Here is a 20,474-nt window from a genome sequence, read left to right on the forward strand (position 1 = left end):
TGGTAGCTCTGTACTGTGAAAGAGAGAGACTATCATACTGTATTAAAGGGCTTCATTCCTGGGAGAATGAGAGTTCATGAGTGTTTTAGTAAAACATTATTTTTGTTTTGTTTCTAACAGGGAGTAATAGTTAACTTACTTACTTTAAAAATTTATTTATTTATTTATTTATTTATTTATTTATTTATTTATTATAAAATCAATTATTTACTTATATAAAGAGATGTACTATTTTATAAGGGTCATGGGTGTTTATAATTAAAATTAAAATAAAGAAAATCAAATAAGTTTTAGAAAATCCCCTGAAATCTTACTGTTTTAGTAATCAATAAAAATAAAATAGAAGTTGTAATAGTTGGATGTACAAAGACAAATACTTCAAAAAAGGGGAAAAAATCAATAAACATACTTTTTTTAGTGTTCAAAGTATCAATAAGCATCTACTTTACTATTATTTAAAGAATCCATAGTATATACTTTATTGATGTTCTAGGAAATTCCAGTACGATTAATAAATGGAAAGGATTTTATTGTCAACAAGCCAGTAAAATTTAGTTGTCTCATTTTTCCAGCATTTGTGGCATTTAGCCTACAGGTAGTCTCTTTACTGGAGAAGATATAGGATAAGGCCAGCAATTTCATATATGGTGTAAGTGGAAGTCCAAGAATGTCTTGGGATTTTCTAGATTTTACATATGAGACAATGCTCTATTTACATTATGAGATGTATTTGTAATCTTAATACAGACATAAATGATCCACATTGTTTAAAATATAATTTTTGAATACATTCCTCTCATGATTGATATTTATGCCTCAACCACTATGAAACTCAGACTGTTATTAAATAGAACCTTTCCATCTTTCTTTACACTGAATTGAGGCTCTTGCAGATCTTTTACAATTTCTGCTTTGAGATCAGGTGGGGCTGTGGTACTAAAGTTGCAGGTTTCTGTCAAAAAATCCCAAAGCAGGTCTCCATTTTCATTGCCATCAATAAAACAGTCAGATATATCCATGGTGGACAGAAGGTCATAACACTCATACTTAATCTCCAACTTGTCTAGCATCTGAGTGACATCCGTGGATGTGATGTACTGGCAGAGGTCATCCCGGGGTAAGCGGGATCCATATTTTCTCCATAGCTTGTCCCAGGCACTGGTTCCTGTGAGAGAACAGAGTCATGCTTTCATTCACTCTTTCTTTCATTTACCTACCCTGCCAGGAAGTGCATTAGATACTTGGGATAGAATAGTCAATTAAAAAATATCCTGGCCTTTGTGTAGCTTTATTCAAGGATTGAGGGGTTGAGGGTAGGGAGAAAGTTAAATAAATCAATCAATCATATATTAGATGATACTAAGTGCAAATGATAACAAATCAGAACAAAAAATAAGGAAGGTCAAAAAGTTGGATGGTTTGCTGTTTTATATAGGGTGATTGTAGACCAGCGATTCTCAACCTGTGGGTCGCGACCCCTTTGGCGGTCGAACGACCCTTTCACAGGGGTAGCCTAAGACCATCCTGTATATCAGATATTTACATTACGATTCATAACAGTAGCAACATTACAGTTATGAAGTAGCAATGAAAATAATTTTATGGTTGAGTCACAACATGAGGAACTGTATTTAAAGGGCCAGAAGGTTGAGAACCACTGTATGTAGACAGTCTCTCTTATGATATGACATTTGAGCACAGACATGACAAACCATCTATAGTAATAAAAGGGTAATATGCTAATTAGACCAGACGTCTTCCAGACATCATTCCGGACATCCTTCCTGATGAAGCCGGTGCCATAGGGAAGTCAGCCCGGGGCCCCGGGTGCCTGCAGGCAGCCTGAGGGAAGCCAGCCTGGATCCCAGGTGCCTGCTAGCTGCCAGAGGAGGGAAGATTACTCCAGGATGCTGAAAGAGCAATTGCAAAGGGCTTGAGGCAGGAACATTCTTGGCATGTTTAAGAACTAGTTAGGAAGCTGGTGAGATTGGAATTAAATGAATTCCACTTGTGGCTATGGAGCATTTTAATTGTGGCTTGTGTGACTGAGAAAATGTATTTTATGTTATGATTCATCTTAAATTATTTAAATTTCAGTATCCAAATGGGGCTTCCATATTGACATTAGAGTGACTTAACCTGACTTGCATTTTAATAAGATCACTCTGGCCACACAGATGAAAAGCAAGTATAGGGGAATAAGGACAGAGGCTGGGAGAACTGTAAGAAGGTGACTCCAATAACCTGGGTGACAGGTGCTGGGAACTTGGACCCGTGAGCTTGGAGGTGATGAGAAGTGGTTGGATGTTTTATGTTACACTCCTACATATATTGCCATTTGCCAACAATTTCGTTACTGGGTGTGAGTAAAAACAAAACAAAAAAGTCAGTAATAACCCCAATAATTTTGACCCAAGCACCTAAAAAGAGAGAATTGCCATTAATTGGAAGTGGGAAGAATGAGAAAGGAGCAGTTTTAATTGTAACATCAGGCGTGATTTTAGAAATGTAAATTTGAGATACCTATTGGACATCCAGGTGGTGACAGAAGCAAGACAGTTGTTTGTTTGTTTTGAGTTCAGAGGAGAGCATGTAAGAGTAAGAACTGGAATCAAAAGAAAGAGCACAATAAGTGATTTACTCAAACTAAAGCCTCGTGTCTATCCGTTTACAACATTCTGCTTTGGACTGCCAATAGCTAGGTGGATTTCTATAGGTTTTTGTCCCCAACTTTAGAGGATGTTTTAGTAATATCTGTTGCATTTACTTTTGAAAACCCAGCCCAGTGTAGAAGCCAAGAGAAGCCTAGGGGAGAGAGACATAGGCGGTTGGACTATTCTTCTGACAATTCATAATTGAAATGAGATTTGTTATTTAGTCTCCCAGAATCTCAGTTTTATAAGATGGGAGCAACCATACTTACCTCAAATGCAGCGGAAAGTATTAAATGAGATACTTTTAAGTGAATCACTGCACGATGCTCAGCACACAGCAGGTGTATAATAAATACTTACAAAATAAATGAACATTACATTATGAAATTAGTTTGATAATTTCTACTGGTTATAATCTTGAAACTGTGAAAAAGCAAACTTGCTGTTTGGAAATCGATGATTACCATAAATCAAAACAAATGAAAATCGATCTGTGGACCTTCTAATACATGCCTGTACTAATGGCTGTTACATACACAGATGGTACAGTGAATTAAAGATGGACACTAACGCCCAGCTACTTGAGTTTGAAGCCTGGCTTTTCCTCTTTCTAAACTTTTTGAACCTGTGCCTCAGTTTTATCAACTGTAATGCAGGAATAATAATAGAATCTACCCACAGACTTTCTCCAAGGATTAACTGGAGAAATTAATATGAGTTTAAAATGTAAGGCACTTAGAACCATGACTGGCACATAGTAAACATTGTTGAAGGGTTACATAATTAAGCTGGACTTGGCCAAAGCAGTATAACAGAGAACTATATTTTCTATGAACTTCCAGGATTAAAAGTGAAGATTTCAAAGGCTTGAATTTATTTCAGTTCCCAAACCTCTTTTATGATCTAATGAAAGTAACCGACTCTCCGGAAAAGTACCCAAACAAGACACACCCACACAGTTGTGCATATAATCACAGGATGCTCAAACACGCCTGACTTTCGCCCTCAGACTAAGCTGAAGTCCCCAGATTTAACTAAACAGAAGAGACTATTCAAGGCAGGAAATAGTAAATAACAAATAGCCTAGATAACTGATGTTCTGCTTATATTTCAGAAGAGGAAGTGATAACCGCAGGATATGCTCTAGGAATTGGAATGAAGCAGAAAACAATAAAACCTCAGTCCAATGGGAAAAAAATGAGGGTCGTGAGTATATATTAAAAGATCTTTCATTCCAATACAGAGATTGTCTTCCCGAAAAAGAATTTGCCTTACAAATAAGACTTTATAAGAACATAAATATTTCAGCGGTTGAGGAGAGGCTCTGTTATCATAATTTTTTCAACCTGGCAGAGAAAAAAAGAACAAAACACTAATTGCAGAAAATGTGCTGGTGTCAGTGTTCTGTGACTCGGTGCCTTTTCTGAGCTGAGCAATTATACACTTTCTGACGGATGCATTATCATAATGGCTCTCGGTGGGCACAGCATATGGTGCTACTTTTGTTTTCAACATGGAATAAACCAGATTGTTTTTTCCCGCTGTATTAAAAATCACACACAGGATTTACCTCCTTCTTTATTCCGGTAAGGAGAGGGAAGGACACACAACTTGAGTGCCCTCCTTCTGGCTAAGCCCCCTTAACCATATACATTGCATATTAATTAACAACTCATTCAACTAATACCTGGCTACTCCATTTGCAGAAAAACATGTTGCTGACATAATTTTAGTGTGTGATACACCTCTTTTGTTCTTAGTTTTCTTCTTTTTGTTTTCAAATTGAATCTTTTATCTTCATAATCAGGAACTTCTGCTTGTTATAGTTAAATGAAATGGGCTAGCTCTGTAATGGGTCCTTAGCAACACAGAGGCAAGCCTCTCTCTCCCCTCAAGCAACACGTACTCTAATGGGCCGACCAGCACATGCTGGCATTTCATTCTGACTTCAATTTCTCTTTCTTCTCATTAGTTCCACTTGCCTACCCTTCATTGCTTTTGTCTACCCATGTGTAGACTGTGTGTGTGTGAATATGTAATATTCTTTAGTGAGTCTTTTATTTCTGTTTATTAAACCTATCTTCAAATCTCCAGAACTGTCGATGTTATCTATTTGATTCCATGTCCATCATGTGGTAAGTTTTAGCTAAAACATGGTATTTACTTGTGTGTTTTTTGGAAGGACATTCAGAACAAGTAGCTTGGATCACATAAACGAGAAATAATAAGCAGTTATTCAGTTCAATTCAAACACATTTACTGGGTGTCTTCTAGGTGCCAAGGGCTTTGCAAGATCTGAGAGTAGAAATAAGAGGCAGAGCCCCCTGCTCTCAAGGAACTCTCCTTAAACTCCCCACATGCCTCTAATAGGAAACTCGGCACACCGCTGAAAGTGTTTACATTGTCTGGTCTGGATCCTCCATTAAATTAGCAGCCTTTCAAAGGAAAAGGAAAAGTAATCTTTGCAACCTTCAGAGCCCAGCACTGACTTACTCCCGGAGCTCAATAAAAGCTGAATGAACCAAGCGTACACAATGACCACCATGGGCAGCCAGTGTGGAACTGAGCATTCTGTGCTTTGAATATGGCTGAACACACATGGACCCTTAGCCAAACTAGGTACTCTGCATAATTAAATCTAGAAACTGACCCCATATTTCATTATCTTCTAATGTAATAACTGCAAAAATGAGTATCTATATGGTGCTCAAATGACTGAGTAACTCAGTCTATTAAGAAGAAATAACTTGTCCTTTCAATAACAGGTCAGTGACTAAGATCGACAGACAAGAGCCTTAGCTGTGATATTTAATATGACTACCTAGAACAAGATGTTAATGCAGACATACCTTTATCTGCCTGGATAAGACAATGGCTAGATGAGTGCTCTTAGACATTTAACTTAATGATGAAATTTAATTTAGGCTTTCGGAATCTGTCTACAATGAGCACTCAATTTTCTTCACTGCAGTGATGCTATGAATGACAATATTACCCTGGAATCAAGGAAATATACAAACAGGTTTCTTCACTTCTAGATAATTATAAAGTGGATTCCATTTAGAAAGTGACTGCGAGAAACCTGATAAAAACAGAGCCTAATGTGAATCATTTTGGTGTAGGTGTTCCAAGTTTTAGGGCAATATTTGAGTTTAAGGAATGTTTTCATTGGACAAGTATGGAGAGTGGGGTTTCAGGAATTATAATTTGGGCTAAGAAGGCTGTTTAGGGCAATGGCTTTTATATACAGGTGAGGAGGGAAGTTGACTGGGCACCTCAGATGCCCTGGAGAGCTTTCTCAATCTTGTTTATTATCCACAGAATGGTCTGGCAGATAGGGATTCAAAATGAAATGAAAAAAAAAAGACTAAATAAAAAAAAATGTGGATCAATCCTATACATGTTGATTGACAATGATATAAGGCAAATCTGATTGGACATTTCTTGTGATTAAATTTGTCTCCACTGTTGGAAACTTACCATGACTATTTTTCTAAGCACTGACCCATATATTTATATTGGCTGTATTAATTCAACAAAGCAATTGCTGCTATTATTATAAAAGGAAACTGCAGTCATTTCTATACACTAAGTGGCCAATATAATTTATCTTGGCTGAAAATCTATTGTTGATAAGAGAAATTTATAGGTGCATAGATTTATCGAGGTGAGAGAGCTAGAGGAAAAGGGAGTTTGCTCTATGGAAGGGGGAAGTAAGGAGTTGGTATTTTAGAGAAAGTACTGAGCTAAGAGGATATGGGTGAAGTCTGAGAGAAGTTATGACTAGTGAAGGGAAAATGGGCCCCAACTGAGCAAGAGAAAGGCTGGAAAAAGATACTAAATTCTGTTTCTGCTATTCTTCCTTCTCATAGTCGTCAACGTCTTCCCAAATCAAAGAACAAAGGAAATAGAGCTATGCCCATGTTTGGGGTAAAGCAGAACACAGTCAAAAAAGGTAGCTGCAGCACATGCAAGGTTTGGCCATAAGAAATCCAAAGTTGAACTGTGAGAAGTTTGGCGCAAACAGTGGCTGGCAACCATCAGAAGCATGATCCAGGTTTCCTCAGGAGTCACAGAGCAAGTGATAGATGACCAAGTGGCTTGAGATGCGGACTTCAGTCATTTACTCTGGATTGTTAAGAGTTAAGTATTAGTCATTCAGGTTACACTAAGTTGATGACAATTTTATTCCCCTTAAAGGTGGAATATTTTCTTTTACTGCAAAAGAAACTATATTGCATAAGATGGTTTGTTTTTAATTTTTTACTTATACTTAATAACTCTCCTGATAAACAGAAGCAATAAAGCTATAACTTTTAACCTTAAGAGGGAAGTGGAAAGTCCAAAATAAAATACCTAAACCTATTTTTCCTTTTGCTAAGTGGTTCTTTAAAAATAAATGTAGACATTTCTTCTATAGCTGTATAAAATCTTCTAAGAAAGAAGTGTATAGGGTAAAGAAAGGAAGTAATGAGAGTCCCTTTACCAATTCAACAACTATTATTTGTTGCATGCTTATGTCTAGGATCAGTAACCATTAACAATATTTCTTCCTGCAGATATACCTATCTACAATGCTGTGTGCCATAAAGAATAATTATGAACTGCACACTGAAAAAGTTGGTAAAATATTTTCACCATCAAACAACACTGACTACATAATATTTGACTTAAAGTACTTTAGAAAAGGCTATCTGATTTTAAATCTTTACTTTTTTATTTTCCTAATGAAAGTATATAGACATAGTACATATGAATCACATATATGCATAGGTGCAATAATGTAGGTATGATTATCCAGAAATAGCCCTTGAGTAAACTTAGATTCATAGATCAAGTTCACACCGTTAGGAAGTGCCTCAGCATTCTTGCTTCATGTATCATCATATGTTTCACTGGGCCTGTTTTGGTTTGCACATTTCTTGATGCCAATATTCCATGGATTATATTAACTGATTTGTGATATAGCCAGCAGAATCTTGTATCCATAAGGACACTTAGTCAATTCTCAGTTGCTTGTAGACTGCTCATGCCACTTGCTAAACAGGCTGTCTTTTTCTTATTTGTAGACATTTACTCATAGAAAGCTGCCCCTTGACACTCAGATACTTTACTTCTGAAAATATTTAAGAATAAACCGAACATAAGTAAAAGTGGGTCTTCTATGGATATTCAATACGTTCTAAAATCAAACATATGACTTCTGGATGAATTGCTGTTCCTGTCTACAACATTTTTTCTGTACTTTGGATACAGATTGTCAAAAATAGGCTGCTTTTATTGTTGATAATTAAGTTTACTTTTGAATTGATAAGTGTAGAACAAAGTGCTTTACCCAAGTGTCCTTATTTAGAGAGAGATTAGCAGGAAGCATCCAGTTCACATAAGCACTTCTAAATAGGAAGACAGAACTCTCCCACTTAAATGAGTATTTTTAACTAACCAGAGGTAAAAATAGTATATCAAAATGTTCCCTTGCAGAAGAGGTTGTGTACAGGAGTGCTCACTTGCCAGACCGCCACATGAGTTCAAACCCTGGATTAAGGCCAACAACCATGTTTATCATCCTTAAAGCCATTCTTCATACTTAAGAAAAAATGAATTTTGTGACATGGATTTTTGAGTATGGGGTCTGGTATAAGCTTAAGAAGATAGAAACTATTTTGTATCTACAATTAACCTGCCTTGCACTGCATGGACAGTCCATAAAGATTGACAAATGAAAGAAATTATGAATTAATGAATTCAACAATTACAATGTCTCACTTGCTAACATGTATACTTATGCTCTCTGTGTGGTACTTATTATATCCCTGGAAGCAACAGGAGAGGATCAAATGCCTTATTTGGAAAAGAAAGCACATAAAACAAAACAAGTGAACTATTTTTAATAGTTATTTGAGAAAACCTGTAATGAACGGTATTGATAATGGCTCTAGAAATGCAAATTAGCCAAATATGATGGTACCCCAAATAGTTTAACCTTTATTTATTTATTAATAAACATCACAGAGGGTAAAGAGAGAGACATTAAATGGAAACAAAGGAGCAAACAGAAATATTTAGTATTTTTAGTCTCATTTAAAAAGTTACTAACAGTTGCATTTGCTCTATGTGATATAAAAAGAATTTATATATAGATAAAAAATTGTTCTCAGGAGAAAGAAGTAAATAGACATTTAATGCCCGGAGACCCCCTAAATTGGGGGCTGTTGTGAAGGCCTTGCCTCATACGGCCTTCAAACACAGGCCTCCATACATATATGCAATACTGTGGTCTATCCAGGCTGGATAAAGATAACTTACCTGACACAAGAACAATAAGAATCTTAGCACTGGGAGCTAAGAGGCTGTGGAAGAACTTCAGGGTAGCTGGGATGTCTTTTACATAATACAGCATCTAGAAATGAAGGAAAAGAGACATGAGACACTTTTCTACGTCAACATCTTTGTGTGCTTGGACCAGATGCTCACTGGAAAGTTTGATTTTCAAGTGGAGTGGATTTTACTGAACAAAACACTTAAGAAACCTAAAAAGTAAAAATGTTATATGGAGAGATAGAATAAACATTTTTTTGGGGAAAGGGAACCTTTTATTTGCTCAACTAGAGCCAAATGGTTTTAAATTTACACTTTCTGGCTTTAATAACACTGAGATCTACAGCTGGAGACACTCAGTCTCTGCTCCACATGGAGGCGATGCTTCTAAGCTTACTCCATATTTGGTGTCTTTTAATTTTCTGGGAGAAAATGGTGCTGGCACCATAAACACAGACTCCATTTCACGGAATGTTTCTTTAAAATTAAGCCCTTTGTACCTTTGTACTAGCTTCACCATGTGCTTACAGATGCTTTTTTTAAATCACGGAAAATGTGAAAAGCTCTGATGTCAACAGATTCTCTAGGAAAGTATTGGATAATGCATGAAGTTACATGCTTGGTCACAAGATGCTAAGAGTCAGTCTACCCATCCTATATAATAAAAGCCTAATATGCTAAGTGTCCAGTCATCTGGTCATTCGGTCAACCAATCAAAGCATGATATGCTGATGATATGCTAAGGCTGCTCAACCACTCCCTATGACGTGCACTGATCACCAGGGGCAGACAGTTGACCAGCTGACCAGTCACTATGATGTGCACTGACCACCAGGGGGCAGACGCTACAACTGGTAGGTTAGCTTGCTGCTGGGGTCCAGTGATCGGGACTGAGCGAGATGGACCGGACATGCCCTGGAGCCCTCCCCTGTCCCTCCCCTGGCCAACCTCCTGTGTCCCTCCCCATCTCCGAACATGAACCCGTGGGGACCCTTGGCCTGGCCTGCACCCTCCCACAATCCGGGACCACTCAGGGGATGTTGCAGCTTTGTTTGTAAATTTGGAGGGCAAAGAAAGATGAGTTTCCATCTGATGGTTTCTCTTTTCCCTACACTATGAAGTGAGCCATTGGCTGGGAATGAGTGGTGGGATAAGGGCTACAGGAGGTGTAGGGGAGAGAGGGAGGCATAAAATAGTTGTATGAGGAGGTGGGAAGCAAGTCCAATAGAGAAATATCATAGGCTCGCTGGGCACTCCCTTACAGGTAAAGGATCTTGCCAGCTAAGAAAGCAGAGGTGTAGGATTGCCTGAATATGCCAATTTTAAGTTTATTCTTTTGGAGTAACTCTTCTTGTGGACTATAGAAAATAAGAAACGTGTTGTTATTAATTGTGGTATTTATAAAATATACACATCTTCTAAGGGATGCCTATACACCCCTATGCTATCCAGAAAGAGCAGTGGAAATACGTCTCCATACTATCTACTGAATAGTTACCCCCTTACTGCCAGTGCTGGACCATGGAAATAAATTCCTACTGAATGACTAACTGGTATTAATAACACTTCAGTAACCTGAGGAATCATCTAACCTGCCTCTTTTCTCACATGCACACTACCCAGGTCATCAACAGAAGGCAAAAGCAGGAGGATTCAGAAAAACTTTGAGACATTGGTCCATCTAGATCAGCGGTTCTCAACCTGTGGGTCGCGACCCCTTTGGGGGTCGAACGACCCTTTCACAGGGGTTGCCTAAGACCATCGGAAAACACATATATAAATACATATTGTTTTTGTGATTAATCACTATGCTTTAATTATGTTCAATTTGTAACAACGAAATTGGGGGTCACCACAACATGAGGAACTGTATTAAAGGGTCGCGGCATTAGGAAGGTTGAGAACCAGTGGTCTAGACCATTAGAGTTACTGGAGAACTGTGTTAGGATATGTTACACTCTGAAGTCCTCAAGTCTACTGTCCTCAGATCTATCTATGAACTTTCAGTTCTATGAAAATTAATTAAGCCAATAGTGAAAAAAAAAAAAATCAGTAACTCTGGAAGTATTTTGAGTAGAGAAAACTGGCATTGTTAATGTTACAGAGAATTTCTTAGTATTATCAACATCTTTATCCTCAATTTGAATATGCTCACTTATAAAATCAGATTCTTATTTTTCTTTTTCAAGTTAGAAGAGTAGGCATTCTTCATATATATTTCTGAAAAATCTCCTTTCTGAGCATTTTGTAACAATAAATACTTCTTACCTGAATCATATGAATAAAGTCCCACTTCTGAAGTTCTTTATTCTCCATCACTCTATTTTGATATTCAGATGATGTCTCCTTATGCCAAGCAAACTTTATGTTCTCAAGGTTTGATGACTTGGCTACAAACTCTAAAATACAGGAAAGAGGTGGCACACAATCTATTTTAATTGCAAATGTGGAACCTATTTCCACTTAGAATTTTAATGCAATCAATGTTATACACATAACAAATATAAAACACATTTTTTCCTTTTTATATAGCTCTGGAAGACCAGAGAGTTCATCTTAATTTTTTTCTAGTATTAAATGAATTTAGAGATGAAAGAAAAAGTCAATAAGAAATAATTAGGAGGACCCTGGTCAAACATAGGTTATATTATCTCAGTATTAATAGGGAATCAACTCATGGGTTTTATCGATGGAAAACTGATATAAAACAGGTGATATGATTCTGTAACCCAGGAGTCAGCAAATATGGTGCTATGGACCACATCTGGCCCAGTACCTATTTTTAAATGAACTGCAAGCTAAAAACATAGGATTCTACTTCCTGACTCCATGCCTCTGTCTTTTATATCTCATGCCATTACACTTTTAAATGACTGAACAAAATCAAAATAAAAATACTATTTTGTTATATGTGAAAATAATAACAAATTCATATTTTAGTGTTTATAAATAAAGTTTTATTGGAATATATCCACAGGCATTAGTTTATGTATTCTCTATGACAGCCTTTGTGCTACTATGGTAGAGTTGATTAGTTGTGACAGATTCTGTGGCCTTCTAAATTTAAAATTTTACAACTTCTTGGCCTTTTTCAGAAAAAGTTTTCAGATTTCTACTATAACCTATTAATCCTAAGATCTTTAAGGACAGAGATTCTGGTTAAATACTTCTGAATAAATTGATAACTCTGTCTCTAAGAATAAACATCAAAAACAGTAATTGGTGGCCAGTGAATGGATGGAGAGTCTGTAAGTAAAAAAGTTTAATCATTCACTGTTCATATTCTGAGGTGTTTATCCCTGCCAAGGAAACAAATTGATTAAGTTCCTCTCCCATTAAGCTTACTAAGAACATACTACAATAACAATCTGTTAATGATTAAAGGGACACATTTGGGATGATAAGCCTTTTGGGATAGAACTGACATAAAGCACCATGGGTTACCAGTACCTTTGTACTTGGCAATTTGTTCAGCACTTGGTTCAACAACTTCATTGTTAATAGGAACTCCTGGGAATTGATCCTGCACTTTGGAGAGAATTTGAAGATCAATTTCACCTAGAATATAAGCATAGGAAACAGATCACATTGGCCCAAAAAGAAATGATTAAGAATAATTTCAGCTAGCTTATTTGTCTTAGTTTTACTAGGAAAGTCCAGCATGTATAAAAAATAATGCTCAATTGTTTCCCTGAGTCATTGTCTATGATGCAGGACAGCTAGGTTGTAAGCAGAAATAATAATGTAATTTGAGGAGGGCTATGATTGTTATTCATTCATTCATATAACATTTATTCAATATCTATTATTGTATTACATTTAATCTAAGATGCCACTGATCATAGGATGCAGTCAATCCTTCCTTTTGTATTAGTGTCAGAAAAAAAAGTTAATTAAAATTTTAAGATATCATTAACTGGAAAATGTATCCCCATTATGTTAAAATATAAAAGAATATGTATCTTAGAATAAAGTAGGCTAGGCAAGAAGCATACCAAAATATATGTTATATGCAAAATATGTCAGATACAAAAAAGGAGACAAAAATATGTCAGACCGTGGTCTTGTGGAAGAGAGCCCTGACTGGGCTGAGGTGGGAAGAGGGAAGGAGATGGTGAGGGAGAGGATAGGAAGAGGCTAAAGAGATAAAAGCTTCATGGAGAAAGACCACTCCTGAGCTCTGTGTTACAGGGTAAATAGAAGTTAGCCCAGGGATTTCTGGGGAAATGAGGAAGGAACTCTGCTACCTACATTATACCTCCAGGTAGAGAGGACCCAAAGATGGAGGTATAATGTAGGAAGCAGAGCATTATTCGTGGGACTCTGGCAGTTCAGAGTTCTGAAATATTGGGCAAGGCACAGCCTCCAAGAAAGAGATTGATACCAGAGAGGTAAATGGATAGGAGGTTTTAGTGGAATTGATATTTAGTCATTAATTTATGCATCAACTATTAATTGATTATTGACTATGGGCCAGACACTGTACTAGGCTCTAGCAAATGATGACAAGAAGAGAAATAGATACCTGCCCTGATGAAAATTTAGCCTGTAAGTGATTGCATGAGAGAGATGGTGGTAAGTTGAATGGATTTGAGTCCAAAACCTGTTTTCTTCACTTACTAGGTATATACGACCTTTGGCGATTTGCTTTACCTCTTAAGCTGTAATTTCCTCAACACAAAAATAGCAATGATGCCCTGACCGATTTGGCTCAGTGGATAGAGAATCAGCCTGCGGACTCAAGGGTCCCAGGTTCGATTCCGGTCAAGGGCATGTACCTTGGTTGCGGGCACATACCCAGTAGGGAGTGTGCAGGAGGCAGCTGATCAATGTTTTTCTCTCATCGATGTTTCTATCTCTCTCTTTTCCTCTCTGTAAGAAATCAATAAAATATATTTTTTAAAAAATAGCAATGATGGCACATAATTTATTGGTTGTGAGTATTATGTGAGGCAAGGCATATAAAGCACAGTGCAAGATAGAGTCGGCACCCAATAAATGTCAGCTGTTTGTTTTTATTATTATTGAGTTCCTCTCTTTAAAAAGATGTCTTCTCTCCCTATTACTGATGCTCCCAATTTAAATTTTGCACTTTTACTCTCTTAGGTTATGATGTTGACACCTTCACTAAAACAGACCTATGTGCAAGACTAGCGTATTAGAATGATTTTAGTCTTTAATGTTTTGGCATAAATTACATTGACAGAACTTTTTCATGGTTAGATATGGCAGGCGACAAAACCATAAATCATGAGACTTGAAGGTCTAAGAGGAAGGGGATGAGGAAGGTAAATCAGGAACACAACCTTATGACTATGCTGCGATAAAAAAAAAGGAACTCTTGCCTTTTGCAACAGCATGGATGGAACTGGAGAGCATTATGCTAAGTGAAATAAGCCAGTCAGAGAAAGATAAATACCACATGATCTCACTCATTTGTGGATTATAGAGAACAACATAGACTGATGAAAAAGGACAGACCCAAAGACTGAGAAACAGCGATCAGGCTATCAATCCCCAGAAGGAAAGTAGGGGAGGGCGGGGGTAAGGGGAAGAGATCAACAGAAGGACTTGTATACATGTATATAAGCAAAACCAATGGACATGGACAACGGGGGGATGGGAGCATGAGTTTGTGTGTGGGGGGGAGGTTGGGGGTTAAAGGGGGGGATGAGGACACATTTGTAATACCTTAACTAATAATAAAAAAAATATATTAAAAAAAAATCAGGAACACAATATGCTAATGTGAGACAGGAAGGGAGTATAATGGTGTAATAAGAGCCCCCAAGTACTGGTAATAGGAGATGGTGGGGAACTGGGGGGAGGAGTGGGATGGAGGCTGAAATGGAGAATGAAGAGCCTGTGTGACAGTTTTCTCCAAAGCTGGCCCTACCAACATGACACCTTTCATTTCTTCCTTTTCAATTCCAGCTGCCATTTATTGCTCACCTACTATTTATCAGACATGGTACAGGGACTTTAATTGGAACATCTCATTTAATTCTGATCACTATACTGTCACAAACTCCACAAGATTATTCCCAACCAGAAAAGGTGACTTGAGTAATTTGACACTCAGGGGGTATTAGTATGTCCAAACTTTAAGGCACATTTGGCTAACTCTAAAGTATTTGCTCTATTTAATAATGAGACCAAATACTAAAAGGGCACAGGAAGTTTTTATTCTTCTCCACAGTAACTATTTGTGAAGGGTAAATAAAATACCCAAGGCAAAGGCTGCTAAGAAAAGCTGTAGGCTAATGAGAAACAGAGAGATTCCCACTTGCCCCAAAAGACCAGTAGCCAAAAGTTCTGTTCTTGCCTCTACCACCTTAGCCATATATTTTTAAATTAAAAAAATTATCAATTATGAGGACCCCAATTATCACATTTTGAAACTCAGATAGTTGATATGTAGTCATTTTCCCCCTGGGGCTTGATCAGCTCTTCCCCTAAGATGGGCCCTGATATTTTGGCACTCTCCAAATGGCAAAATGTATCTAGTATATCCTTAGGGTATGTTCCTATCTTGTCACTTTCCTAACCAGCAGAATGTTCTGCCACAGTTAGAGCCAGCCAGTACCTTCTCCTAGGGCAGGGGTGGGCAACCCCTGGCACGTGTGCCAAACATGGCACACCAGTAACTTTTGCTGGCACACGAAACCCTCTCTTATAATCTTCCATTTACAATTTTTTTCTTAATATCAACTTCTTAATTTTTCAGATAAATTCAGTGTAGGTGCATCTTAGATAAATAAATAATTTTATATAACAAGTTATCTTAAAGACCATAGACATGGATTGACAAGAGAGGGGAAGAGCAATTTCTATGCCTCTGCCTTAACTCTCCCTGCCTTCCTAGATCCGACCAGTGTTTTGGTTTCATCCCCATACGCTTGTGAATCTTTGTTCTCAGTGATGAATTTTGTTAAGTCTTGTAAAAGGAGTAACCTGATGGATGAAAGTAGTAGCTCGTGCATATCTCTGAAGGTCACGAAATATAAACCTGATGTAAAACCTCTGTCATCAGTGATGTAGCAGCAAAAGTCCCACTGATAATATCAAACAGAGTCATAAAGTTTTCTGTCAGACTATCAGTGTACATGTATACATTAAAAAATAAATGTATTTTTCATCATCATATACTGTGTTTTTGTCGCTCGAATGAACTTGATTATTTCTTCAAGGTTCTTCACATATGTATACCTTAAGAGATATCAAGTAGGCATAACATGTTCTCAAAAAATTAGGGTTGGCACGCAGAAGAATTTTGAGTCAGAGATTTTGCTGGTTTTGGCATGCACTCACAAAAAGGTTGCCCACCCCTGTCCTAGGGCAATGATAGAGCACACAATGCTAGAATTACAATTGAGACATAAAAACCATGGTTCACATAACAACCCCTAGAGTGTGAGCCCATATGTGGACACGAGCCATCCATGTAGTCACTGTTGGATTCCTAGCAGAAATGAATGAACAACAAGGGGAGATAATGAAACTATTTCTTCTGGAGTTAGCACATAAAGTCCATTTCTGAATTTGTAAGTTCAGGTTACCATACTCCTGCTTGCTAAGGACAGTTCCACTTGATGCTTACTGTGCTAATGCCCTATCTGGATTTATTTCTTATTTTAAGTTGTTTTTATTTCTAACAAAGGATTATTAAAATTTTATTTTTAAAAATAGGTTTTTAAAATAACTGTTTAATATATAGACAAATAAAATAAAACACCTTGTTTGATAAATAAATATTTCTTAAAGTTATAATAATTTTAATTATTTTGCCCACTCCCTCCAATTTTCACTCTTAAAAGTATCCTGAGTTTGACAATAAATAATATCACCATGCTCATAAGTCAGTGCTATATTTATTTTTTATAATGGACTCTATTATTCTTATTATAGATAGATAGATAGATAGAGATAGATAGATAGATAGATAGATAGATAGAGATAGAAAGAGAGCATGTAAGATAATATATTTATTGGTATCATATCCTACATAGTTTATTTTCTAGTATCCTTCAAAAATAGGAGACATGCATTTGTTTTAAAAATGATATATATGAGCTTCTTTCCCAACAAAAAGTTAACAAAGAGGTAGTTCAAATGTTCTATAATATTAAAATCTAGTCTAAACATTTAGCATTTTGTTATATGTATTTTCATGGTACATCACCTATACTGTTTAATATCCATCTAAGCTTCGCTCCTTCCTTCATCCTCCTTCCCTGCCATCTGCAAGTTTTCCTGTAAAATGTTTATTTACATTCTCTTTCTCATCTCTACTAGCAATGCCTTTTCAGGCTCAAATAATCTATCTCTTAGAATATTGTGGTAATATCCTAAAAATTCAGTCTATGTTTTCTGAACTTTGACTTCTTCAAAGCCATCACTACAACAATTTAGACCCCAATCACCACATTTTGAAACTCAAATGCAATCATTTTCCTTCTGCTCAACAAGCTCCCTGCTTATAACCTTCTAATGATTAAACAACTAGGTATAACCCAGACTTCTTAACTAGCATAGACCGCCCTGCCTGGTCCCTTTTTCTTAGGTCTCACAACTTCGTATTTTGAAACTTTTGGCTCCAGAAACCCAGATTCTTACATTTCCACCCTTCTCATCCCATTCTTGCCCCATATACACCATGCTGTTCCACACTCTATTTCCCATGCTTTCTCCTCTTACAGGATTATTCTTCCCTTACCTCCTCACTCCACCTGACTAACTCCTATGCATCTTGAACACTTCCACAAAAGACTGATGCCATGGTAGTCTTTCCCATAGAGTCTGGAAGTATCATCAGAATCCTCAGACAGAGACTACCCATCAATTGACTGGCGATGGCAATTTACAGATAAAATGTTCTTGAGTTCCTTGATCTTATTTTATTCACTAGCAGAGTCTGGATTCCAATGAGTTTCTTAAACAGAATCAAAGACTCTAAAATGGTAGATTGAACAACATCAATCACTGAGAAGTATATGAGGGGTTATCAGACCCTATAGAACCATGAACCAGCAGTAAAGAGATTTTTTTTTAAAAAAAAAAAAAAGAGAAGGAAGGAGACCGTTTGTTCTTTCTCAACTGAATCCTTCTGAGCAGGAGCTATAACATTATGAATGTGCTCCAGTATCAGACATTAGCGCTCTATAAATGCTTTTAGAGAGCACACAAGCTAAACTAATGTGCCAACAGAATGGGGGAGAGTAAACTAGAAATGAATCAATCAAATAATTCAGAAAGTCTGAGCAAAATCAGGGGTAAACAAAAGAAATGTGGAAACCAACAGCCTGCTTTTTTACTGTGCATTGCAAAACCTTCTGGGAATCTTAAATTTGAGATCCAAAAAACGGCATTTAAGGGAAACAAGGCAATGCATGTTTATTTTTTAGTCAGTCTCATTTCACAGATGATTTCATTAGACATTGCTTAATCATAATTCTGACAACTGTAGACTACTTATTTTGGATATCCTAAGCCTTAAGACATATAATGTCAACAGTTGTCTGTTTTCCCCAAAGCTTTGGAACAAAATATACAAAGTTTCTTATGACAAATGGAAAAATTATAATGCTTAAGCAACTCTATTCAAATACACCATCCTTATTTTCTTCCTCTCCCTTTTTCCCCTCCCCTCCCTTCCTTTTTTAAAAATATATTTTATTGATTTTTCTATAGAGAGGGAGAGGGATAGAGAGTTAGAAACACTGATGAGAGAAAAACATCAATCAGCTGCCTCATGCACACCCCCTACTGGGGATGTGCCTGCAACCATGGTACATGCCCTTGACCAGAATCAAACCTGGGACCCTTCAGTCCACAGGCTGATGCTCTAGCCACTGAGCCAAACCGGGACATCCTCCATTCAGCTTCTCCCCTCTCCCCTTTATGACTACCTAAGCAAATTAATAATTTTGGTGTCTGCACTTTATGATGATGAACTGATTTTCTCAGTTGATCGATATGTGGAACTTGAGTAAAATTAGAAAGATCCAGTCATGTATCAACACCAATCACAAATTTTCTATTAGGTTGGATTGTGGACTTTTTTCTGTTCTGTTCACTCCTATGTTATTTCTATCAAACAGAATATGGTGACATTTTTATTTGGGAAGTTAAATGAAAACTACATTTTCAAACTCTCCTTTCTTGCAAATCCCTTTCCTTTGTATCACCCTTTCCTCAAATCAGCCACAACTATAGCATTACTTCTACTTCCTGGGCTATGATGAGTGTTTTGCTTAATTTTTCAGACAGATATTTTTGTGGTTATAATAGTTTGCTTTCATATGAGTCATATTTTAAATGTATCATGTCTATATTTAAAGAGGGACAATAAAATTGACATCCTTGATATAGAATTTATAAAAAATTTCAAAAACAAGAAAGGGGAGGGATGGGAATTTCATCTTTTAGACAACATTTCTTCACTTCCTGAATTTCAAGTATATATTTAATGAGTTAGCAGAGACATGTAGTTTTTGCTTGGAATCCAAAGTCATCTGATTAAAAATGGAAAAAAATTAAAATATTAAAGGCTAAAAAGAGAAAAACTAATATAGTATTCACCAAAATTTCTTTATACAAAAGTTCTTATATCTCTACTCCTTAAATTACACATCTATAAATTAGGAATAATATGGTCTATGCCAGGGGTCCTCAAACTTTTTAAACAGGGGGCCAGTTCACTGTCCCTCAGACCGTTGGAAGAACGGACTATAGTTTAAAAAAAAACTAGTCAGCTGCTAAGCAAGAGGCAGCGGCGGCAAAAACACCCAGTGGGCTGGATAAAGGTTTTCGGCGGGCCGCATGTGGCCCGCGGGCTGTAGTTTGAGGACCCCTGGTCTATGCTATAGGGCAGGGGTGGGCAAACTTTTTGACTCGAGGGCCACAATGGGTTCTTAAACTGGACCGGAGGGCTGGAACAAAAGCATGGATGGAGTGTTTGTGTGAACTAATATAAATTCAAAGTAAACATCGTTACATAAAAGGGTACGGTCTTTTTTTTTTTAGTTTTATTAATTTCAAACAGGCCGGATCTGACCCGCGGGCTGTAGTTTGCCCACGGCTTCTATAGGGTCATTTGCAAAGATTAGAGATATTATATGGAGATAATTTACCACGGTTCATGATATATAGCAATTACTCAATAAGTTGAAGTTAGTATACATTAATTAAATATTTTTGAGCACCTACTGAATGCCAGATGCTAATCACTGGAGATATAGCAACAAATAAAACAGACATAAACATCCAGCCTTTATGGATGGTGTTAAGTCTCATGGAGATAACCAAGGCAAAAAACAGTGAGAAGAAGCCGTGAAGGGGGTCTCTGTAATTTCCCACTGGGTGGTCAAGTACAGTTCATGGAAAAGATAACATTTAAGAGAAATATGAAAGAGCCTGGGAATGAGGCAAATGAAGATTTCCCCTCCTAAGCAGAAGCTCCATACTAAAATGACAAGCTGGAAAAGCACTCGTCTTACATTC

At 37.0% G+C, this 20,474-nt stretch overlaps 1 protein-coding gene across 1 annotated transcript in view; it reads right to left on the minus strand.

Moving 5' to 3' along the window:
- Positions 1–299: 299 nt before the first annotated feature.
- Positions 300–20,474, minus strand: part of HNMT (histamine N-methyltransferase) — a 35,447-nt gene continuing 15,272 nt past the window's right edge. The window contains exons 3-6 of the mRNA XM_081095704.1: positions 12,423–12,530; positions 11,241–11,371; positions 8,961–9,054; positions 300–1,165 (exon numbers count right to left, since the gene is read on the minus strand). Of these exons, the coding sequence (XP_080951830.1) occupies positions 810–1,165; positions 8,961–9,054; positions 11,241–11,371; positions 12,423–12,530 (689 nt within the window). The 3' untranslated portion in view covers positions 300–809. The remainder of the gene's footprint in view (positions 1,166–8,960; positions 9,055–11,240; positions 11,372–12,422; positions 12,531–20,474) is intronic.

Source organism: Myotis nattereri (assembly GCF_964212035.1).
Source record: "Myotis nattereri genome assembly, chromosome: 7".
NCBI lineage: Eukaryota > Metazoa > Chordata > Mammalia > Chiroptera > Vespertilionidae > Myotis > Myotis nattereri.